Below are 25860 nucleotides of genomic sequence, written 5' to 3' on the forward strand. Positions count from 1 at the left end.
AGCTTCACTTGTTTTGCATCTGCAGGTTTTATTTCTCTTTGCCTTTGTTAGTACAGGTTTGTGGTTGTTTTTCATCCTGTAGTTTTGTCTCAATTGTACTTTTGCACTTCCTTCTACTCATTTTATTTCATGATCGTGTAACCACAATAGACTGACACTTTGCACAATTCGAATGTAATTTTTTGCGGGGGGGGTTTAAAGTATTGGTCATCTTGTTGCATGTCTCTGTGGCCTTTTGACTTGTTTCCCAAATCAGAAGCTGCTTCTTCTTGGCCTTTTGAGTAATTCATTCGTCTGGCTTCTCTCTCCTGTGTGGATACCAACAAAGAAACTCAACTGGAGATTTAATTAAAGCAGCTTAATATTGATACCTAAGCTTTGTTTAGCTGCTGGTAAAAGGTCGGGTGGTTGACTGGAGGCGTTGCTTTCAGTTCATTGGTTCCCTGCGGCGATTTCTTGTGTGTGCTGTCCGTGGTCCTGAAAGTAAACAGCATCGCCAGCGGGCCACAGTAGCCTATGCGGGCCACGCCTTTTGGAGTCCAATTGACAGTCTTAACTCGACCAGCATGCAATTTGGGCTTTCTAAGTAGCACATGCAGGAATTCAGATGTTAAAGTTCTGACTAAATGTGAGTCACGCACATCACGCTGCCCACTCAGTGCCTCACAAATTGCGCACAGCAGGGGACCCTGTACCTTCTGGAGCGTCTGAAAGGCGCAGGCGCAAATGTCAGAGTTTTATGAGTAGTTTCTTTTTTGAAACAAAGTCCCCCGCACGCACGCGACGCAAAGACGTGAGGAGGATGTTTTTTCTTCCACCACATCCCAGATTTTGAAAATCTCTCTCCTCCCCGCGCTGCGTCGATGCACTTGTAGACTAAACAGCTGTCTCACTTGGCTTTCTGCGTGTCTGACGAGGCGAGAACCCCGAAGGTACTGACACCTTCATCATCATCATCATCCTCCTCCTCCTCTTCCACCTCGTCGTGGTGCCGCAGCAGCCAAAGCGGTGAGTGCGTCCTGCAGCAGCAGCAGCAACAACAGCAGCAGTAACGGCACCTGTCTATTTTTTCCCAAGACGGGCTTTTTTAAACTGTCTTAGGAGTGAAAACAAGGTAGAAACACCGCCGCAGAACCGTAAATGCCGATGGCTCCATGTGCAGACATTTGCGCCGGTGAAAATTAGGCATCGGTAAGTTGCTTTGACTTGTTTTCCGGGGCGAACGCAGCGCTCTCACTCACATCTGTGGCTTTCGATGTGACTGGTGAATTAAGGAGGCATTCAGCTGAAGCCTGCAGGTCTTTAAAACGCTGTGTGTGTGTGTGTGTGTGTGTATGTGTGTGTGTGTGTGTGTGTGTGTTTTATTGAAAAATGGGAAGCAGTGAATTCGTTTTGAGTGAACGTGCCGTGAAAAGGGGAAGGCTGACGGTTTTTTTTCCTGCTACATGTGCAAGCGAAGGTCACACACATGCCTGATGTGTTAAAGATGTGCGAATGTGGGAATAAAGGAAAACGACAGGGCAACAAAAATCGCCCCTTCTGTGCGGTTTGGCGAAGGAGAAAGCAACTGTCACTTACTGTGTCTTGTGTAGACTGATTTCTTCTCCCTGTGATATGATAGAAATCAACTGACGTTTTGCGATCCGCGGTATGTGGGCCATGTGACCTCTGTGCTTCAGCAAAGGAACATTCATTGAATGTATGTGGAGGTTTTGAATTGCGGTACACGTTCACGGCATTGGAAGTGGGTTGATTGGACGCGGTTTTCTCGGTCCTGCCGGGATCGCTTTGAATTGGAAATGATTTATTGATGCAACACAATGTTCTGGGGAATTCAACGCACATACACGGGAAGAGGGAACTGTTCTGTAAAATTCCCTTTGCAGTGAATATAAATCTTGTTTTTGTCATGCATCTGCTTATAGACACAAACACACACAGAGAGAGTATTTTGGTTGATTGGCATCTTGGTGAGTGGATGTGTTTCCCAGTGTTTTCTTTTCAGCTTTTGTTGACATCCATGCCAAACAGATGTGAGTAAAAACTGTTATAGCTTCGTCTTCTGCTTCATGCAGTGAATAAACCTGAATAGTCCCATGGCTGCAAACCTTCCAATATTTCCTGGTGACTCAGTACTGAGCGAAGCAGACTCTCTTGGCTTTCTTGCCCTCAGGATAGTTCTGCCCGTCTGTTGTTTTCTGCACTAGAGCTTTCTCAGGACCAGAGACATTGATTTGCTCTACATAAGGCCATTTTTAACTTCATTTGAAGCCCAGAGCAGCGTGACTGCTTTTGGGTTAAATAGATGGCGTGTGGGAAAAAAGAGCGGACCAATCATGCCAGTCCCCGTACCTATCTGCCCCTCTCTGTTTTATTTGTGCATTTCGGTTTGATTGCTCACCCTGAAAGTTTGCTTTCAGCCCTGTTGGACATATGTCTTCCTCCTCTGTATCTCTGGATTTTCCCTCTGAGCACACTCTGTCCTGTTACTTGATAAAGCATCTGAGAGATGCTTTAGAGGTAATTGGATTCAGTACAAGAAGGAGGGGATGCAGAGTGGAATTTGTTTCTATGTGTGCATGAATTATCTTTAGGAGAAGGTGTGCATGTTCTGCTGGTTCACTGGTTGTGTGCTTGTTATGTGTTTCTGGTGTTGCTGTGTTTTGTGTTAGCAGTGAATCATTGTGTTTTCAGGAGGCTGAGCGGATGAGTAAGACATGAAGTCAGGGTGGTTCGGGAGGGGGATGTTTTAAATTCTGACCCGAGGCACATGAATTTTATTATCTTAAAGGAAATTTAGAGGAATCCTCCAAATTTCTTGCCTTTTGGAATTCAATTTGTCTTCCACAAACCCATGTTCATGTTTTAATTTAGTGAATAGATGATGACATCTCTTTTTCTGTTGTTTATTTACTCAGTAAAATGTGATTTAATCAAAGTGTGGGGTGCTTTAGACACAAAATATCAAATGATGCACACCTACTGAAGGCCTGTGTTTGTTTATATGTTTGATGTGTCCTAGTATGAGAGTTAAGTTGTGCTCTGCAGTATAAATCAGGGTGTTTTTGCTTGTTTATATTCATGTTACACATCTTAGGCAAACAACAAAATCCAACATTTGATGGAAATGTACAGAAATGCACTGAAGGACTGCACCTGTTATTATTTGATATGAGTTGACAACTGATCTAAAATAACTTGCTGGTCAATTAACTACTTAAATTCATTGTTTTGATACACACACCAAAAAAACACATCTAATTGTTCTTTTTCTATTTTTTACTGACAATATTATCTTTTTTCTTCAGGGTTACTAATTACCTGAAACAATACCTGATGACAGAATTGATTCTCATTGTGTCACACATGCACATTGTTAAGTAGGACTGTGTGAGGCCAGTGTAAGTGTGTCAGAAGGCATCGAAAGATGAAAGAAACACAGAGGAACAATAAAACACATACTTTAAAAGTAGAAGGGTAGGAAACATCCAAATGATTTCATAGCGTTGCTCCATAAAACGTCCAAAGATTGCCTTGAATAAAGGTTAAAATGAAAGATGCCACAGTGTCCAAAAACTGTTGTGTAACTCTTATAAAATCAACTCAGTATGAATAAAGGCATCAGGAAGCATTTCAGTGTAATTTGTCTTAGACTTTAGCATTAAATTAACCACTAATTATATTTATAGTACACAGTTCTTTCAGTCTTTAGAAGTGCACTGTGATTTAAAATCTGTTGAATAAAGTCTTGAAAAAATTACAAATAATATTTTTTTAAAAAAAGATGACGTTACAGGTCATTCTGGCTTTGCGTCTTGTTTACACAGATTCATTCACTTCATCTGACATGAGCAGTGATGTCAGCACTTGAAATAAAGCAGGAACTCTTAAGAATGAACCATTTTAGTTGCCACAATTAGCAGCAGTAACATTATTAGTTTACACACGTGTATCTGCAAATTGCGATTCTTGTTATGACTCAGAAAAACTTAATGATGTTGTTGAGTGATGGTTGTTGTTTCTTCTTCTAGTGTTTTTTCTCTGTGTGCTGTGTTTCAGAGCCCTTGATGAAACACGGTGACGCTGTGGGGAGCATTTTTAGTGCATCCCTTTGAAAACACACAGGCACACACACACACACACGAAGATAGCGAGGAGCCTTTTGGATGCAAACACTTCCCAGGGGATGATGAGAGGCTTCCTGCTGACTGCAATCTTTCTGTTGCCCTTGGTGAGTAGCTTCTGGGCATTTATCTGTATGTTGTCCAGATTTTTGTGTGTTTGTTTGTGCGTTTGCTTGTGCGGGTGTTCAGGAGCATTGGAATGCATATATCCATCCATACGGGTATGTTTAGGGCTCTGTTATTACCCTCCTGTTCCTCAGCTTGAGCCTGGTTTATTTTTATATCCACACTTTTGCTGATGTGTTTGTGACAAGCAGTAGAAGGATGGAAATCACCCCCATGCACAGCACATCAGCATACGTTACAGATTCAGGATCAGCTCGTCATTAAGGCAAGCACAAAAACAGATGGCCTGACTGACCAGAGAACTACCCATCCATCTGCCGTGACTCACTTTTCTGTGGTCTCATTGAAATGAAAAGCAGAATGGAAGAGTTGTGCAAGGTGTGTGGGAGGAATTATATTCAGAGAACTGATGCAGCACAGCAGCTCTTTCCTTGGCTAAACCACACAGATGTAGAAATTGCTTTAATATAGTTAATATCATCCTTTTCGTGATGATGGTTTCTTTTTGCCTTTGTAGCTGCTAGTAAAAATTTCGCAGCAGTGCCAGCTGATGATGGTGACTCAAATGAATTCATAAAGTGACCTGGCAGCCAGATACATTGTGTCGAACCTTGAAGTCACCGCCCCCTGACATATGTGAAGTGCTTCTTCAGCTGACATCTTTGAACAGTGCCCATCTAAGGCTGACCTTTAGCGACTGTTGTGGCAGATATGTCTGTGGTGATGTACTTATTATGTGTCCGATGGGTCTGTACAGTGGGCCAGTGGTCTGCGACGTCATATGAGAGTTATTATCTGTGTTGTGTGGTTCTGTGGGTGCTACTGAGTTATCTGGCTCTCGTAAAAATAGCCTCGAGGGGGGAAACTGAATTCTGCAGCCTCAGAATGGAGGCCATATCTGGATAGACATCTGTTTGAGAGAAGAAGAGTTACAGGGAGCAGAGATTGAAAAGCACGCTTAGAAATATACTGATGAGCTCTGTACTTTTACGCAGCTTAGTCATGGGGCCTGTTTTATGTGTCTTTTAAAATCAAATACAAAAATTTTGATGCTCATAGTTCTACCATCAAGTTTAAAAAATACTGATTTCACATTATATACTGATATTTCCGCATTTAAAAAAGAACTTGAAAAAGGTGCTAATCACAATATTAACTGTCTTATTGTGGCCTCAAGACCCATTGCAAAAGTCTTTAATGTACCAAGGTTTAACAATATCTGAAGCTAATGTTAGCATGAATATTATCATTAAGAACCATTGACTCAATAACTGCTTAAAGCACGTTCTTTTGTATATTAGAGCTACGATGTATTAAAGTGGGTAGAAATTCTTGCTAATATTGTGGGTTTAGATCACAGCAAGCAACAGTATTGTATAAAAAAGGCTCTGAAAAGTGTAGGCTGTGCTAAAGTTAGCAACTAGCAAGGGAAGTCAAATTAAAGCATTTAGCAGGTAACAGCATTACTGCCCCCAGAAGCTTTAAGACTCCAAAACAGAGCTAAAAGGAAAACTCACAATGCTGTCTGTCCCATGTTTAGTCAAAATACCACATGCAGGCTTGTTTTGTTTTGCCACACTGCAGGGTTGTAGTCAATCAAACTGATGTAAATGGCAGACCTACAGTACAGTACCTTTGGAAGCTCTAATTAAAGAAGTACCGATACCAAGTAGCAGAGTAAACCAAAAAGTCTTACTTCTATTTACTTTTGTAACACAGAAAGATACTGCTAAAGCTATAGGATAAAAACACATCTCTGAATATTTTATTTCCCATGTACATTTATTTTCTCTCGCACAAAGCTGTATAAACAACATTACAGTCATTTTAATGCTTTAATTCTAAACAACTATGATACTGTATTTATGTATGTTTCCATGAATATTATGTATATTTGTAGGTTTTGCCTTTTTCTTAGCAATCTCTCATTTTAAATCATAATTGTAAATATTGGTCAAGCTATAAATTAAACAGTTAACTAAGATCCAAGATTCAAAGATTCAAGATTCAAAGTGTTTATTGTCATATGTACAAAGAAAAGCATTTGTCTGTGCAATGAAATTCTTTCTTTGCTGTCCACAGGCAGATGCCCGGTTAATATATGCAAATTGAAATAGAACAGATAAAATACAAACAGTATAAATAAATAAATAAATAAAGACAAAATTTAAGTGTGAAATAGATATTGAGCTATGAGCTTAATATGCAAGATGACCTGCATATGTGCAAAAATTATTATTACTGTTAAAACAGGTCAGCTGTTTAAGAGACTGATAGCAGTGGGGAAGAAGTAGTTGTTGAGGTCCTCATCAATGTTCCCTCTAAGCTGCGCGCATGCGCAATTGCGCACTGCTGGCATGATTGGGCACAGAAAAAAAATCTAACCTGAATTGAAATTAAAATTAATACTTTAACAATTCTGTTTTGCAGTGTTAGTCAGTAAGTGACTGGCTGCTCTATGGGATTACAATGATGCCACCTTATCCCATAGTCCAGCCAATAATGCGATTCACATTCGTATATACGCAGCTAATCAACGTCGTTGACAGGCTATGACAGCGTCCTTATGTGCCGACACCGGTGTTTTAGCTAGCAAAGTGGCGTGGCTGATGTGGAGTGAAGCCACGTTAATGACAACGTGTACAACCATTGGAGATGTGAGCAGGACAGACGAACAAATGACGGGAAAAGTGTGGACTTTATACCAGTTTTGATTTTGTGTTGATAGGCCACGTAAAACCAGAGTTATGATAAAAATATATGCAGTGTTTGTTTTTTTCCTGAATACTATCGTTGTTTATATTTACTGCGGGAAGAAACGGTAAAAACTGCGTTTTATAAGGAAAACACTCGAAAGCCTGTGAGCAAAAACACCCCCCACCCGTCCCAGCCTTTCCTACTGGTGGGAAAATGTACCATGTCGACCAATCAAAAAATGATATGGCAACATGTCATTTAGTTGTTTAGGAAGGGGGAAGTTTTACCGGTGACGGCGGTGTTTTGAGATGTGAGAGATTTGCGACGTTTAGTGCAAATCTTGTGTAGTTAGTGTGTAGTGTAGTCAATAGTTGTTGTGTGTGTCAGAACAATGAGGCGACAACTGAATGTTACAGGTGTTACAGGAGTGATACATCTCCTGTTGCCAGGCCTGCAGGTATCAGGCTGTTGTTCTCCTTTATCTCATAGTGGACAGAAATTATTTTTGGGAGCAGCACAAATAATTTGGGTGGCATCAAATTTGATGCAGAACATCTGATTGTTCTGTAAACAGTTAGAAATGTTTATTTAAAAAAGCACCTTGGCTGCATTTTTAGGTAAACCGCTGCAAAAAAACTTGTTTTTTTGCAAAACTCAGTTACTTTTTTGAAGAAGTAACTAGATAATTAATTGCCCAACATTGGTCATTATATACTGTATTTTGCAGACATAAGTTAAGAGTTGTCTGCCATTCTGGATGTGATGGAGCCATTGGTTGCTAGGGAAAAATGTGTTTTCCCCGGCTGGTTAGCAGTGGTTCCTGGAGGTTGTTGACTCTTACTGGGTACAATCAGAGGTTAAAAATGTGCCGCTCAAAAAAATGCCACAGTTGACTGTCATTTCTTTTTCATGTTTCTCTACAAATACTCAGTAACTTACATATGGAACAACTTTTACTTTGAAAGCAAACACTCTCCAAAATGTACATTTTTTTGCCAGTACACTATCTCCGAGCTAAGTTTTACATTTCACATTTTTATTTCCATTTTTTAACAAAAGTTTCTGTAAATAGTAATTGGTAATTGTGTAAAAAATTAATATGGAAAACATTTTCATTTTAAAACAGCACATTATACTGAATTTTGTTTGTTTGTTTGTTACAGTGTAGGCACTGCTTTATAATGAGCTTAAAAGCATCTTGATTAAACACATATGTTGACCGTATTTCATATGATCTCTTTTACTAGATGTATAACTGTGATAAGACTATGTCAAAGCTTAGCAAGCTAACATTTTCAGACACTTAAGTTAGCTTGCTCTCAATTGCAGCTGAAAGTTACTGACATCAACAGCACACAGCACCAAATGTAAAAATTACTTCTGGTATCATGCACTCACATAAAAATGTCCTCAAGCATGAATGATAACAAAATAAAGTCCTGTAGCATGAACTTGCAATGCTTTCATAAAGTATTAGCCTTACTGAAGTTATTCTGCAGATAGAATCAGTAAACATCATTCTGAGTAATCATCACTGCCTGCAAACATTATGTTTACTACAGTCATAGCTACATCTTTGGATTATTTCATGCCGAAATACAATTTTAAAGCTTATTTGGGAACAGGAAACGGTTCATATACACACATGCACAAAACAGGTGAGTAACTTGAAATGGAATGAACAGCACATTTCATACTGTCATCTTACAGGCCTGTCTGCATTCATGCCAAACAGATATTAGTCATCTGCATCCAATTATTTCTCATTTCTGAATCTTTGCCTACACTGTGTGCTGACTCCTGGCTGGTAACCTGCTGCTTAGCAACATGGATGCTTGCGATGGGTACAGAGAGGTCTTCCTTTAAAACACTCCACTAGTTTTATTGAAGAATACCAAACGGTTGTGACAACATGAAGAAGTGGGGTTTTTTTGCTTGCTTATTTTTTGCCATCACACAGAGGTGGCGAAATTATTTGCATTTAACAACTGTTGCCCTTTAAATGATAATGTGCCAGAGAATGGATAGCTCTAATAATTTTTCACATTATTCCTGGAGTGTTTCAAAATTCTGCTCTTGTGCTGAAAGATAAAGGAAGGAAGTGAGTCCTAGGACATCTTTACAGTCAGCTGATGACCCATCTTATCTCAATACCGATGCCTGAAGTGAATTCATATCGAAGAGGAGGGAGATAGAGTGATGAGTCAGCCATGGCTCAGAGGGCTGGGATATATTACACCTATCATTTCACCATGAGAGCAAAGGAAGGGTTGCAAGAAAGCTAAAGGTGCAAAATAGAGATTGGCCTTAAGGGAGAGTGCGGGGGTACATCAACAGAGAAGATGACAGACATACTGTAAGTCTACTGCCTGAGAGTAAATAGCTTTCCTCACTGCATCATGGAGGAAGATGATATCTTGTTTACTCCACTGTGGTGTCTTTTGTGTGCCTTTTTAATGGGCTTTGGTTTTAGTGGTTAGTGGAGGATGTCTGAAGGACCATAATTTTGGAACCACTGTCCCAATCCCTGGTTGTGTTAGAAGATTATTCCCAAATTTAGTTAGTAACTCTTGGAAAATGAGTGAATAAGATAACAAGAGGATGTTTTATTACAATAGATCTTATTATAACAGTCAAGCAACATCTCTTTGATCAGGTTAGGGGTGCGCTTGAGAATGCAAATGTCCAGCACAGCCTTCCAGTACATGTTTTTTATCCTGCCACCTCGCTAGCAGAAACCCAATTGCACCCGTATGAGAATAGCACAGGTCATTATCCTGATAATTCACAGTGAGCAAGTGGACGACATGGTCTTCTGCAGAGCACCCACACCAAAAGCAAACAAGCAAAAAGAGTGTTTCTAGTCAAATGCATCTGATGTGGACTATATTTCCCGAGTCTCCCCCACATCAGTGTGTGCGCTTGTGTGTTTTCTTTAGGTGGCCTCCGAGTCTGAGCACTGCGTAATAAAGCGTGAACATGATAAATGCATGGAGAGGATCGCAATGCACAAATCAGATGGAGAAGAATATGGTAAGTGAGGATGCGTCCCCAAGTGTGGGTATGCAACGTTTTCATATGCTGCTTTTCATTTCTGTGCTCCTGTTATTACATGGTCTACGCCTCGGTCAGCTCCAAAAATACAGATCTGCGGATGAAAGTCATGAATAGCTTAATGGGAATTAATGGAATACAGGCTTGTTTTTATACTCAATGATCTGCTATTTTTCATGTTTGAAAAGGTCATACAGGGACATGTAAGGATGAAAGATGAATGGAGCTGTATTTCTGATTCACATTGCAAATGCATTACCTCAAAAGGCCAATCATATAGAGCAAAGAGAAAAATGTTTTCCTTGAGTTGCTTTTGTATTTTATCCACGTCACTTTCAGAAGAAAAAAACAGAGGAAACTTGTTATTGGGCCCTGGAAACAATTATTTTCTTGGCTATGGATTGTGGTTTTCATTAGCGACTGCTACAGGTCTCCTGCTGCTTGAAATTTGCGCAGCATACTACAAATCCCAGACTGCACTGTGACTTACAGCTTTGGTGACAGAGCCATGAAAAAAAAATAAACACAAAAGAAAATGTAAAAGATTTAGAGTGTAAGATAACAAATTTAAGGACGAGAGGAGCTGTAAGGTCAGCTCGTTTTTCATCTGTAGATTTTAAAGGTCGGCCCTGTAGTCTCCCTGCGTGCTGCACAGCAAACTGCATTAGGTTCGTCTGTTTTTATCTGAGTGTTTTCGCTTTATCTTTGCACAGTATGAGGTGGTAAAGTAGAGCTATCATTTATAAGCAAATGTGAGCACAATTTCTCACACTTAAATGATTCAAATGAGGCATTGTGTTATTTATTCCTTCAGTCCTCTTAAAGATGATCAGTTTGTTTATTTTTGCTTTCAATTTTTTTGTAGCACAAACAGTAGCACATATTGGCCAGCCTTGAACCTTTAACCGATCCCTGTCTCCTCCCACGCCTTTAAAAGAAGCCGTCCAGCTGCTTTCTGCTGACAGCAAATCATTTGTGAGGAAATAAAACTGCCGGGTTTGCAGAAATCCGACATGGAGGTTTGAGAAAAAGCGAAGAGAAAAATAAAAACAAGGAAACGACAAGTCAGACAAAGCATAGGGAAGCTGTTATGATGAGGCTTTTTTTCTGATTGATAAAAATTGATTTCCAAACAAACTGATAAAAAATTAATGGATATCAACAAAAAAAATCTCCAGTTTCTCAATTAAGATGATTTGCTGATTTCAGTTGATTCCAAATAGGTTATCTGTGGATGGTGGACTGTGCAGATTTTGATAACACTTCTATGACCTTTAGGAGGTCAAATTGGGCATCTTTAATTTATCACACTTTTATTTGTTGTATTGTATGGATTGGGCATTGTGTAATTATTTTATTCCCTCATTGCTCTGCAACACAAACAGTTTGTTTATTTTTGTTTTTAACTTTCAGTTTTTAGACCGCAGTAGCACATAATAGCCAGCCTTGACACTTTAACTGATCCTCCCCTCGCTGTAAAAGAAGCCGTCCTGCTGTTTTCTGCTGACAGCAAATCATTTGTGAGGAAATAAAACTGCCTGGTTTGCAGAAATCCGACATTTCTTTCATTACAAATTAATTATCTGTGGATGTTGCACTGCAAATGTTTGACAATACTGCTGTGGCCTTTGGGAAGACAAACCAGTTGATCGAATCTGCTTCAGAAAATGAAATTATACCAGTCTTGTGAATCCAGCCATGTGTTTTTGTACAAATGTATTTTATATTTACGTGGACAGTACAGAATGTGTGACGTGTGATTTTCATATGCTGAATTTTTGAAGCCCGGCAAATACTCAGCATACTGTGAGATTTTGCGTGAGATAGGGACAGGGAGCTTTATTAAGCCAGTTACCCCTGTAGCTCAGCGCAGCTCATTTGGCTCAGATTTGCCCTTTAAAAGGTAATTGGCTTTGTGTCCGGCTCACCAGACAGAACCAAAACAGATTAGAGAGCCAAGCAGAGTAGAGAAAGCACTGCAAATACACCGTGTACATATGCACATGAACAGATAACCCCCAGTCACAAAGACACTCAAAGTGCACACAAATCAGACTTCTGCCTGCCTCTGCAGCACTATAAACCGCCCGAGCATAAACTAGAAAAAAGGGGGAACGATTGAGAAGAGATGGGAGCCGAGAGAAAGACAGACAGAAATTAAAACTGTGAAACTAACACATAGAATAAAAACAAAAATGTTGAGCATCAGTCAAGCATTGAGACAGATGAAGCAGAAGATCAAAACAAAGCAGAAACCAGTAAATGGAAATGAGCTAAGAAATTGTCTGCTTCCAGCTTGATTCAACTGGGACACCAGGGGAATTAACTGTATCACATTAAACCTGCAAAAACCTCAAGAGTTGCTCCTTTATAAGGTACAGCTTGCAAAAACGTATACTTAACCATTCACCATTTTCCTGCAAAAAGAAAATATAGTTGCGAAACATGCAAACAAACCAGGGAGGGCATCACACTGTCACCCTTTCCCATTGCTCTATTCACAGTTTCCAGGGTAACATATGGAAATGATTTCCAGGAAAAAATCCTTTCAGGCAAGAATGAAAAACAATAGAATAGTTGTGTTTCCTGACCGTTTCCAGATTTTGCGTGTTTTTGACATTATTCCTGATCACTGAGTGTGTTTTTTGGTTCCACAGGAATACAAACTGTTAAAACAGCATCAGCCCTACAGTGTGAAATGATGGGCTTTTTTCTGCTGCTGGTCAGACAGAATCATTTGTCAGCTCTTTTGACAGCGAGGGCTGATACTCTCAAGGGTGTGTCTGTGCACAGATAAATGTTAGACCAACTAAAATCTGTCATTTTTGCTCTGACAGTGCATGTTTGTGAATAAATGCAGGTACTTGTGCCTACCTCCTTCCTCAACATCCTCTTTAATTGTCTTTCCAGTGAATTTAGAGCATAAAAGGTGGCGAATAGTGCAAAATACACAGTGTTAAAATAGCTATAATTAATGCTTATATACTAAAACATATATCCATTGATAATAAAAGGTGAATGTGAAGTTATGTGCAGCAGAGCTTTATTGACTTTTACCTCACAAATTCACTGTTCCTCCAAACGCTCACTGCTCAAAGAGCTGGTCTTTTTCTGCCATAGCAGGCAGTAAAAGTGCTCTGAAAACACATCGTACATGATCTGAGTTCAACAGCACACACACAAAACAGCTGGTGAACACAGTGGATCATTAAGCATCTAAAAAGCCACATGAATTTTCCTAAACGAGTTGGAGGAGACCAAAAATGGAGCTAAAAGACTACAGGGAACCCATTGCAATCATTTCAAGTTCTTATATTTTTCTCATATTTTTATTCTTAAATGATTCACACCTAGACTGGGCCTAGAAACAAACTGTTTTAGCTCGTTTGCCTTTAAAATGTGTGTGTCTGAGAAACTATAATAGAGCCGTCTGGAGCATGTGGAGAAAGAACTCTTCAAAGGGGGTAATGCCTCGTTTTAGTCAAGTAGTAACACTGGTCGGTAATAAAATGATCTGAGATTGGTTAAGAGAGGTCATAACATTTGAAAGTTGCTTCCTTGGTTCTTATCATTTTGCCAAGAAAATGCTAGATATCTTTTGAAACTGAACTGTTTTACCACCATTTAAATTTTCCTGAATTCTTAGTTTTTTAATTAGTGTCTGCACAATTTCCTTTGCATTTTTCCAGCAAAAAGAGCTTCACACTGACCACATGTGTTGCTCTGTTTCCTTTCCGTTGCCTGTCAGCATGTGATTGGATGTGGGACAATCTTACCTGCTGGCAAGCGGCCAATGTTGGGGAGGTTGTGGAGGTTAACTGTCCGGAGCTCCTTCATGACTACACGGTCCCTGAAGATGGTGAGTGGCAACACCATATTCGGATAGTCTTATTTGAACATCAAGTTTCTTTTCATTCAGCGCAGTTTTATTCAGGCATATTTTTTTACTTGCAGAAGTGGGGAAGGTCAGTCGTAACTGTACTGAGTATGGATGGTCAGAGCCTTTTCCTCATTATGCGGAAGTCTGTTTCTTCTATGACAACACTACCAAACTTGTAAGGCTTTGTGGATCTTTTTATGCCATATGGCATGTAAATCAAGTACACAGACTCATTCTCTGTCTTTCTCCATTAGGATCCATACTACGCATCAGTCAAAGCCCTCTACACAGTCGGCTACAGCACATCGCTTGTGTCTCTGACCACAGCCATGGTTATTCTCTGCAGGTTCAGGTGAGCTTTCTGAGCATCCATCCATCCATCCATTTCTAATCCATCTCCAGACGTCCTTCACCCCAGCAACACTTTCAAGCAGATTGGCATGCCCTGAAAATCTCCAAAGGAAGGTGTCCAATATGGACCCAGATGCCCAAACCACTTCAGCTGGCTCCTTTCAAACACAGAAAAGCAGCAGTTCTACTCTGAGCTCCCTTCAGATGTCCGAGCTCCTCACATATCTCTAAGACTTTGTTAAAAGCATTTTGGGGTCCACTTGGGTCCTGGTGACAGATGTTGCAGATGATTGCAGATGTTCTTGTCTCTGCCAGGTTTCTTAGGACTCATCCGTGGAGACTTTAAATTACAATGCACCAACTATGCACCCTAGGCAGCAAATTTCAAGCAGACTTCAAAGAAGTATAACAGAGCTGATTATGTCACTATGATGTCTTCACAGCTGTCCATGTATGCGACAGGTTCAAGCCTAGCTACCCTACAGAGGAACCTCATTTCACTTCATTGTATTTGTGACCTCGCTATTTCTGTCATTGCTCAGATCCCATGACTTTAGGTAAAGGATGGAACTTTGATGGACTAGAAAATCAATCATTGATAGGAAAAATATGTTCACAATTTTTTAACCATTTAAATAACAAACTTGAGTTTGTGACAAAGTTTATTAAAAAGTAGCTTTTTTGTGTGTTTGTTGTTTCAAACATTTAAGCAAAAATCTATGTCATTATTCCAACAAGAGAAGAATGTTGTACTTTGATAAATTATTACTAGAAGCTTTGATCATTATAGAAATCATTATATTTATGTATATTCATAGAAAATAAATATCTTTAGGTTCTTTAGGTTCTGGCTCTATACCTTTAGTTTCAATGACGGGCTTAATGACAGAGTCTTTAAAATTCACCCTGTTTTTACTCACTGACTAAAAGCTTGGAATCATGGAAGGGTAATGATGCGCATTTTATAGACAGTTTATTCTGAAAGGCATTTATTGGATTGTGTTTAGTTATTCATAAAGTAAAACCTTAAGCTTAAGAGGAAAATGCAAACTTCTCTTTACTTTCTTATTGCTACACAAATGGCCAGTGTGTGTGTGGGAAACTGTCAGACCTAAACCTCCCTAATGCACCACCAGATGGGTGTGGCAGTGGTTGTTTTAAGGCCGCCCCACCATAAATCTTAAGGTTCAAAGACACCAATAATATCCAGTTGCAGTTTTAACATGTTTCTATCTTAGAGGTCCCTGTTCAGGGACCAGCCCTTATCTGTTATTAGAGCAAAGCTCGTCAGCATTTTTAAGTTTGCAAACACGGCACATTCAGAGGTTTTTAGTTAAAGTTGCAAGAACAGGCTTTCAGATTGAATTCCACAAGGTTTCATGTGGTAATTTCTAAATCATCGCGGAGCTCGAAGGGTTAATCAGAGCACAGATGTAAAGACAAGATAAAGATGTGTATATGTCCTTTCTCATCTCTCCAGGAAGCTCCACTGCACCAGGAACTTTATTCACATGAATCTGTTTGTGTCCTTCATTTTGAGAGCCATCTCAGTCTTCATCAAGGACGGCGTGTTGTACGCTCAGGAAGACAGCGACCATTGCTTCGTGGACACAGTCAGTAACAACAACCATATATTATATATGTATATATACTATGTGGGAATCATAATACAAACTTCACCTGCTGCTGCTGGTGTTAATCACTTCCAGGGGAAGCTATTATGACTGCTGTTTTGGTGATTAATGAAAAATTGGTAATTTTCAATTTCCAAGGTTAATTAGATCATTAATTTTAATTTAAAGCCAATTGTTTTAAGCTGAAGCCTTTAATATTCTAAACAGTCCCTGCTCTGACAAAATAAGTGCACACTAGAGTCAGTAAAATACATGTCCTGGTTTATCGGGTGTACAACCAAAATCCAGCCAATCAGGTTATAAAGAAAATGGGCGTAAAAAAATATGGCCAGGCTTGTTTAGTTTGAGATACAGCGAGAGCTCGAGAACGCCTGAGAAATACGTCTCCTCCAGCATTTCCTGTTTGCAGTTCACCTTTGAAAGAACTTCAATCAGATGCAAATTTTACAAAAAGCAAACATGCTATTAGATGACTAATACTCCCTGATTACAAATGCAGAACAAGCTCTTAGCCTTTGTCTGGTAAGAATACATTGTTCACTATTGTTAAGCAGCCATGATAAATAAACCTAATTAGATGCGCTAATGGCTTTAGCAAGACCAGTGGAAATCTTCTGCTAGAGTCTTATTAACATATCAATGGCTACTTTGCACTTTTTTCCGTTTCTTTTTTTTTTTCTGAATTCAAACGCTTTACCTCTGTTGCCATGGTGATCACAGGTCATTGTCATGGCAGTACAGAGAATCAGATCAGTCCTGTAATTGGTTGACCCCACAGTGTATATGGACTTTAGTCATTAACACAGTGTCATCACATGACACTTCGCCTGGCATGTAGGTGACTCGCTCCTGCTGCTGGGGGAGATCATTTGCATATTAGCTCATCAGGTCGTGCAAAATATTTAGGGTTATTACCGTCCTGTGCGGTGCGCTGTCGCCTTGTTGTTTACATGGATAATGTCGCTCTGACATTTGGGGTCTATTGCTTTTGAATAAAGACTGACCATTTAAACACAACTTTTCTGTTTAGAGAAGAAGAAACAAGATTATCATAATTAACTTCACTGAAATTTTGAAGATTTATTTTCTTGTTTAGATTAATATTGGTACAGAATCTTCTAAGATAATAATTGTTTCATACAGATAGGTAACTTATCTCCTAACGTGTCTTCATATGCAGGTGGCATGTAAAGCAGTGATGGTTTTCTTCCATTACTGTGTCATGTCCAACTATTTCTGGCTGTTCATTGAAGGTCTGTATCTCTTCACTCTGCTGGTGGAGACTTTCTTTCCCGAGAGACGCTACTTCTACTGGTATACCATTGTTGGGTGGGGTAAGTAGACATTTTTGCTTGATTTTTATTGGCATAAAGTGGTGACTAATTTACATGACTGGCCATTTAATTCCTATTATATTCCTTTTACTATATATTCCTGTTTAACAGCTTGTTAGTGCAAATATCTAATATCTATCTAGCTCATTTGTTGGGATTTTCCTATACTCCACCTCTAGATGGTTCACAGAGAATGTTTTTGAAAAAAGACAAGAAAATATCCACTGAGCTAAAGAAAAGCTGTGTTGATGCCAGAGGTCAGAAAAATTTTGCCAATCTGCTTTGAGCTGATGGGAAAACGACAAATAACAGTTGTTGTAAATCAAATATGCAGAAGAGAATCTCCGAATCAAACCTTGAAGCAGATGGGCTACAGCAGCAAAGACCAAACTGGGTGCCTCTCCTGTCAGCTAAATACAGGAAGCAACAACTCACATTCTGATGAGTCTCAATTTCTGCTGCTACATTTGGATGAATCAGAATTTGGTGTAAACAAAATGAAAGCTTGGATCGTTCTGCCTTGTATCAACGGTTGACACTACTGGTGGTGTAATGCTGGGGAGGACATTTTGGGGCTCCTTAGTACCAATTGAGCATTGTTTAAACTGAGTATTGTTACTAACCACGTTAGTCACTTTATGACCACTGTGCCATCTTCTGATGGCCTCTTCCATCAATTCAAAGATGACAAAGAGTTCACTGTACTCAAAGTCATCAATTCTCAGTCCAACAGATCATCTTTGGGATGCGGTGGAACGAGAAATCCTCATCATGGATGATGAGATGACAAATGTGTGTGATGTGTGTTATGCTGTCAGGTCAATATGGACCAAAGTCTCTGTGAAGAACGTTTCCAGTATCTTGTTAATTTTATCCCATGAAGAATTAAAGACATTAATTAGGCAAAAGGGAACCCAACACAATACTAGCAAACTGTACCAAATGAAGCAGCCATTGCTGAGTTACTAATCAGATTGTGAATTTTGAAATCCGTGCTGTTTACCATTTAAAATTTTGTTTATTATCTATTATATATTCTGCACTGTATAGTTTTGATAAAAATATTTTTTTAAAGCAAGTGGTATTTTCTTTCTCAGTTGCTTGAGGTCTTGTTTAAACTTTTTTATAGCTGTTTGTTTGCCTTTGAGAGATTAGTGAAATTTGCCATTAAATGTTTTAAATATTGGCAAAACAAAGCTGAAGTAGGGAAATACTTCAGCTTTGTGATTGTAGCCTTTGATACAGGGTATATCAGAAAGAATCATCCAATTTCAAAGTGCTTTAATTCCACGGCCGTTCACCGGTAACGATCAAAACATATATTGTTAGACAGAGAAGAGTCGTGAGTTTCACGTGGTTGCAGATAAGTAATGTAAAAACAAGCGGTGGCTGTTCAGACACGTTTGCAAAAACATATTTGACTTGGACTTGGCTTTGAGACAAGCCGTGCATCTGGAGGGAAAAACGTTGAGTGCCTTAACTTTATATACATGTATTTTAAATTTGTTCATTACTTCATTACAAAATATAGCCTTTTGAAATCGGATGATTCCTTTTGATTCCTATGTTTATGTCTAAAGACGAGATTTGACTAGTAGGAACTATGGCAGTCACATTAACATTGTGCATTTTATTTCTGTTTTACTTTTTCTGTTTTTTTTTATTTCTGTTTTTTTCATGATTACAGGAACTCCCACAATTTGTGTGACTGTTTGGGCTGTTCTGAGGCTCCATTTTCATGACACTGGGTATGTCTGAACTCCTCTTCCCCACCTTTAGTCACTGAAACTAAGTGCATATAATCTTTCTGCTGCTTTACAGTCCTTTTCCACTGTAATTTAGAAGCAGAGATTATACATTATATTACACAATATTTATTGGATTTTGTAGTAACTATTAGTTATGCTCTAGATTTCAGAATCAGCCAATATTTGATTTATTATTAATACATTTCAAACAGGGCTTAAGAGCCATGGAGTAAAAATCATAAATTGTCCATCAGTATCTATTAATACTGGTCTTCTTATATTATATTAGATAATTACACATTATTAGATAAATTGTTTGATAGTATCAGATAATGTTACAATAGATTATAATATTGGTCACCTTTACAATGATTTTTATCTTTTTTTGCTTTTGGTGCCCTTTAAGCAGGAACCTCTTTAATGTGTGAACACTGGCACCTGTAAGTCTTTTACATGTGAAACTAGTTGCTTATTAACGATCACACAGAACCGTCAGGACTGTTATATAAACACCGGTGTCATATTATTAGCCACACAGGCCAGAAAACCTCTTTTAGTTTTATTAACATCATTTTTTAATAATATATTTTCATTAAGAAATTTACAATATAATTAATGTAATCAGTGTAACTGATATTGACAGAGGTTTGGTGATGTTTACATGAGAAGTTTTAGCTACTCTTATTAACAAAATACTGATGACAATACTGATAATGTTTTGCCATTATGAAATTTCTCCCTTTGTTGGGTACGTTAATAAGCCTCTGTTGAGTTCTCGGTTATTGCATCCTTTTTCATCATTTTTGAGCACAATATGTGATGTAATACAAGTGTAAGAAAACAAAAACCATCTGATAGTATTAAGCTAAGTTTGTAATTCAATTTTTCATTTCAGTTATTGAGAGTTTTTCGTTTCATTTTAAATCCTCCTCACTAATTTGACTATTGAAACCTGGCTCATTGTTTGGCAAACTATGAGGTTGTGCATTACCTAATGTCTGAAGCATGGTGTATGATTTCTGAAATGTACTGTTGGCCTCCAGATGCTGGGATACGAATGAGAACACTGCCCTCTGGTGGGTGATCAAAGGACCTGTGGTGGCATCTATAATGGTATGACACTTACTGGTCGCTCATTCCGTTTTCCTTTTGTCATTAACTTGCTCACCTGCAAATGCAAAAGCTAAATGTCAAAGTCTTTCTTACAGTGGCCCCAGTTTAAATCCTATCTATCCTAATGTGGTGTGAAACAAAAGGGAAAATAATTTTTTATAGACAAGCGTGTGATTGAGTAGACCAGTTTTAAAGGCAACCAGCAACCTCTGCTTGCTACTTCCTGAGGAAGAAAACCAAGCAGAGAAGGGAAAGACCTAATGTTCAACTGACTGAAGTGAAAATATTTTCTGTTTCATGTCAGATCAATTTCGTCCTCTTCATTGGAATAATCGTGATCCTGGTCCAGAAGCTGCAGTCGCCTGATATCGGAGGAAATGAATCGAGCATTTACCTGTAAGTTAGAATAAGTGGGGTTAAACGTGAGTTCAAAAATGTCAAAATTTGGATGAAGAATTTATGCTTTAATAAATTTGATTGCTGTAGTTTTCTAGATCTTGCAACCCTGCTACTCACAGAGCTAGGATTCAGGATTTTAAGTTAAGGCTGGCACTATTACTTTTTTTTCATCTTGTCAAAAAATCCCAAAACCAGCATCAAAAGACCAAAAAGACCAAAACCTACAACCGACTGACCCTACAGAAGGTATCATCTGTATATTAAAAGCTGGGTGATATTTTTATAGAGACATGCTAACATATTAAATGCATATGTTGCACAAGGGTTATTGCCTCTCTTGTGAGTGTCACAAACATGTAAATCCAGCCATTTTTTTGTAATACTCTGTGATAACCTCTGACATGTCTGCCTAGATTTATTTTTTTTAAATTTCAGATTCATTTGTAGAACCCAGTGTCAGAAAGTTTGAACCTCATTATGGAGTTGTACTGTATCCAGACATCACTCCTGCTCCCCTCCCATCGGATAGTATCTTTGGAGGCCCAGCAGATAATACTTTTGTCTTCTGCAGCTTAGACCTGAGTGTGCGTGACCGAGTGTGTAGATGTTTGTGCGTGTGAGACTGTGCGTCTGTGTCCCTAAAGACATTGTCTTTGTTGTATTGTGTGTTGTCTTTGTGCTGTGTAGCAGCTGTGCTCAGAAATGCTTCAGTGAGCCCACACAGGCTGTTCAGCATTCGTGCAGGATGTCAGAGTTATCCACCATCACACTGTAAGTGTGTGTGTGTGTGTGTGTGTGTGTGTGTGTGTGTGTGTGTGTGTGTTTCTGTCTTGTGTTCACTGCATGTGTGTGTTTATGTGTGTGTGTGTGTATCTTACACCAGGGGCTCTTAAAGTTTTAGGGGTTTTTAATTGTCAAGGCTCAGAAATGCATTACCTCACTCACAAAACAGAACAAATCTAATCAGTGCTCATGCTTTTGAAAATGTTCTAATCAATAAATTATGAAAGGACTCATTTACGGTTAATTTCTGTTTGTTTAGATTAATATTTCTGGTGCTGTTTTTTATTATTATAGTTACTATTAGTTGCATATCTCCTTCCATTATGATAAAACATTTAAACGAATTTGACATTTTGTGATATTGTTTTCTTGTTTTCTTGCTCAGAGTTGGATGATAGGAGCAACACCTTTTTATTAGCTAAACAAGAGTAAACAGTATAACCTCACTATACACTTTTAATCCATAAAGTGCCAAAAAAAAAAAAAAAAGTTTAGATTCAGGTAAATATAGACAATGTGTTAAATAATGAGCTGTGAGGATTCAGATATATCTAAATATATAAGAGTTTGTTACCTGAACTTGCACTGTTAAAAATAATAATATTTTTTTAAATAGTGTAAGTTTATATTAAGAAAAAACAGTATGTAGAAAATTTCTGCATTTCAAAACATCACATATATTTTTAGAGATTTCTTTTTACAGTGTGCACTTTCTCCATTCCCACTTTAGGTGCTAAGCTAGCGTCACACTAAGTGGACAGATAAACAGGTGACCTTCTCCTGTAACTCTCAGCAAGAAAATGAGTCAAACTCTAGTTGTGAAACTATTTCATAAGGACCCCTGGCGACACTGGACCGCACTGTAGAAACCACTGTTTTGCACAGTTGTGTCCACCAAGTGTTTGTCTGTATTGTGCCGTTGATATTGTGTGTCAGCCAGTGTTGTTGGCTCCATCATACACACCACAGTGTAATGACACAGCTTCATGTGACTGCCATAAAGTATCAAACGGCAGCAGTTGAGTGTGTTCTTGCCGGTGTCTTGACCTAAAAAGAACTGATACATTAAAATAAACCTCAATCGTAAAGTTAAGAATGGATGTGCGGTGCTATTTTATTTTTCTGACTGTCAACAAATCCAGTCAACTACTTCTGACCTAATATTATAGAGCTTAAACAGCTGGGCAATGCTGATTTTTAGTCGCTAAAACTGGGCTAAGCAGTACAATTTTTAGCTGATTTAGAACATTTATTTATGCAGGACCGTGTATGTGGAATTGAAAATAAACTGTAGGGCTTGTTAAAAAAAAGTTCATCTAAAAATAAGAGTACATCATTGATCTTTTTTTTATATATACTGGCTAGAAATGAGGGGCTTTAGACTTCAACAAAGCAGTTTGTTGTTGGTTTTGGTGTTTTCAGTGGGTTTGTTGACATTAAGAAAAATACAGAATACCACCAGCCTTTACCTCAAACACTTTAAGTATTTATTTAAGGAAATCCTCTTTTTTATATACAAAGCTGAGGATTAATATAGTATTATATTAATATATAAATTTTAATATATTTTTAATATATTAATATATAAATTTGCGGCTTAATGAAACATTTAAACAACAGTATAGTAGTGAAATGTGGCACAGCATTACATCAGCAGTGCATCTCTAGCGTCACCTGACCAGCTCCAGTAAATCTACATTAAAACAACTTTGATTTGTGTCTCACTCAATCTCATTAAACTGTTTGTTGTTGTTTGTTCAGGCGTCTGGCACGCTCCACCCTCCTGCTCATCCCTCTCTTTGGTATTCACTACACCGTGTTCGCCTTCTCGCCTGAAGATGTCAGCAAGAGGGAGAGGCTTGTGTTCGAGCTGGGCCTTGGATCCTTCCAGGTACACTCCTGCAGCTCCTTCATCATCCAGTTTTACTTAAAGAAGAGATGCCAGATGATAAATGAGAGAACATAATGGGACAATAAATCATTTGAATATAGAAGATACAGCAGGATCTTAAGGAGAGTGTTAGTAATATCCAAAAGTTATCTTCTGCAGTCATTATCAACAGCTATGAAAAGTGAAGAGGAGCTAAGTACATACCCCATAAAGCCTTTTTACTGGAAGCAGTTGTGAAACTGTGAAAGTAATATTGGGCAGCACATTAAGCAGTAAGAATAACAAATAAATGCTATAAAGCTACATGCAGTTAAACACAATGCTGTTAAAATGAGCCCTGCAGCAATTAAACTGGATTTATAAAAGGATAAAATAGATGGAAACAATTATTCTATATTGTCTCCGATGCCAGGAGGAAATGTGTTTATCAGTGAAAGATCAGCATCAGTAATCATGAAAAAAAGACTAAAATATCTTCAGTGACTCACTTAAATTATTTTGTTTGTTTCATCCAATAAGATGCCATTAGGGGGTGATCAGCTAACATGCTAGGTAGTCAATTTCTTTTGTGTTTTTACATTTTTGACAGCACACTGAGGAACACATTTATAGACAATTGTTTTTGTTAAAGTAAAGCTACATGTAGATACAATGGTCCACAATTTTACTGGCTCTATTTTTCTAAAGTTGAGAGTTCATGATAGGCTTTTCTAAGTCTGTTCTTTTTCTAACGAAAAGCAGGCACGGCTGTCATCTTCCTAGGGCAGGTTAACCCTTTACCTTCATTTGCATTTGATTTTGATTTGAAGTCATCAAAGGGTGAAGGGAGAAGGCATTTTAAACTTTATTGGAAAAGAAAGTGCCTTGGAGTTCTTTGAGGATTTAGTGTATGTATATCCTTTTCAAAGAACACCTTAAACAGAAGCAGTTTGAATCCAGGAAGTGCTCCTTCTCAGGAACAGTTGAACATTTATTTTTTTATGCGTATTGTATTTATTTGATGAGAAAGATAAAATGCCAAACCTTATAATGGTTTTGTTCATTTTTTTTTTAAACAATTATGGCTTTTTGTCATGCATTTTGTTAGGCCTTGGTCACCTTAGCTGGCAGTAAACTGACAGAGACAGGTATCTGTGGCAGATATGTCTTATCAGCCTGCTCACTTACAAAATGGTAGATGTAAATATAACCATTAATTGTAGGTAAAACTAACTGCTGATGGCCAATTTTGCCAAATAATGTACTTTGATATACATTTAACATCCCAAATATTGAAGAAACCTGTATGTTGTGCACAGCAAAAGCAGAAGTCAGTTTTCCTCTTTCTTTTCTCTTACAGTTCTTATAACATCACATATATACATATATAGCACAGCTGTTATAAGTGTTGCTTGATTATATTAAATGTATATATTACCACAGTTAGATTAAACTGAATCTCAAGCAAATTTTCTCTAATTTCTCTTTCAATTTTCTCTCCATCCTCCTCCTCAGGGCTTTGTGGTGGCTGTCCTCTACTGTTTCCTCAATGGAGAGGTAAGCTTCCCCCTTATTTATTCATATACACGCTCACTTCTTCATAATATTTTTTATAATAGTTCTTGTGCTTGCAATATCAGGATGAATCTCTGTGCTTATAATCCTACCCAAATTAATATAACTTAATATAAATTTTATCACCATTTAATACATTTTGTATAATATACAATATTTTAGTTGTAAGCAAATATGAGGACAGATAGTATAACTTCTCCCATGAAGCATCTGCAAGTGATGCAGAAGCAGTCTGTCTGTTTAATCATATAGTGTAAGAAATATTAAAAATCTAATGAGTTATTTTATATTTATGTAAAGCATTAGTTGGTAAATACTGGCCAGTGTTGAAAAAAGTGTGCCTTCTGAGCAGTGTTGGGGAGTAACGGAATACATGTACCGCCGTTACGTATTTAAAATACAAAATATGAGTAACTGTATTCCGTTACAGTTACCGTTTAAAAAGGTGGTATTTAGAATACAGTTACTTTGTTGAAATAAATGGATTACACGGCGGTACTTTCCTGTTTCATATTGTGGCGGGTCAGGCCTGTTTGGGTTTTGTTTGACAGCTACGTTCTGTTGTTCCAGGCGGCAGCGTTACGGTTGCCATGGTTACAGGGTGACGCTCTCTCTCTCTGCGTGTTTCCTGGGTGAGAGAGCGCCTGTTGTTGTTGTGCTAAGCTAATAGGCAGAATGCTACAGAATGTAGCATCATGGGCAGTGTAGTCCGTGCTGCAGGGAGAATGGACTGCCATACCCGTTATGTGTCTGTGAGCGAGGGAGGGAGAAAAAGGAAAAGTACGAGCTGTCATCGAGCAAAAACGGGAGCTGGAAGCATGTAAATATAATAATAACCACTGCAGCCAAGAAGAGAGCCTGACGAGCCCAGTTGTAAGTAAGCTATTAAGACTCGACTGTTCGTGTTTTCATCCAAAAACAATAAGTTCCGTTGGAGCAGCCTTTCAACGCCTCTCTCTGTCTCTGCTAGCAAAGTTGACCCAGACAACAAAGTAAAGCTAGTTTTCGGCTATGAGCCCGACACAGAACCCACCGTATTAGCCAGAGGTCCCTTTACTACGGTTCGGAGCCGCGGACCTTCAGTAACAGTAATAAATCACAGCAATAGTACATTCATGTAGTTGTAAACAGCATGATAATATGTTAAGTAATCCAAAGTATTCAGAATACGT

At 38.4% G+C, this 25860-nt stretch overlaps 1 protein-coding gene across 7 annotated transcripts in view; it reads left to right on the forward strand.

Annotated features, from left to right (window-relative positions):
- The first annotated feature begins 555 nt into the window (after positions 1–555).
- The window catches only part of LOC102792088 (pituitary adenylate cyclase-activating polypeptide type I receptor-like), a 30658-nt gene continuing 5353 nt past the window's right edge, over positions 556–25860 (forward strand). The window contains exons 1-14 of one of the 7 annotated variants that reach the window (XM_035908333.2): positions 556–1191; positions 4060–4231; positions 9887–9980; positions 13750–13860; positions 13956–14056; positions 14136–14233; positions 15713–15845; positions 17047–17200; positions 18888–18948; positions 19992–20061; positions 20366–20457; positions 21148–21231; positions 23005–23134; positions 24629–24670. In XM_035908333.2, the coding sequence (XP_035764226.1) occupies positions 4187–4231; positions 9887–9980; positions 13750–13860; positions 13956–14056; positions 14136–14233; positions 15713–15845; positions 17047–17200; positions 18888–18948; positions 19992–20061; positions 20366–20457; positions 21148–21231; positions 23005–23134; positions 24629–24670 (1215 nt within the window). In that variant the 5' untranslated portion in view covers positions 556–1191; positions 4060–4186. The remainder of the gene's footprint in view (positions 1192–4059; positions 4232–9886; positions 9981–13749; positions 13861–13955; positions 14057–14135; positions 14234–15712; positions 15846–17046; positions 17201–18887; positions 18949–19991; positions 20062–20365; positions 20458–21147; positions 21232–23004; positions 23135–24628; positions 24671–25860) is intronic. The other 6 variants (XM_035908331.2, XM_035908332.2, XM_006792157.3 and 3 more) reach the window with 6 other exon arrangements.

Source organism: Neolamprologus brichardi, chromosome 18, assembly GCF_056152115.1.
Source record: "Neolamprologus brichardi isolate AB-2024 chromosome 18, ASM5615211v1, whole genome shotgun sequence".
NCBI lineage: Eukaryota > Metazoa > Chordata > Actinopteri > Cichliformes > Cichlidae > Neolamprologus > Neolamprologus brichardi.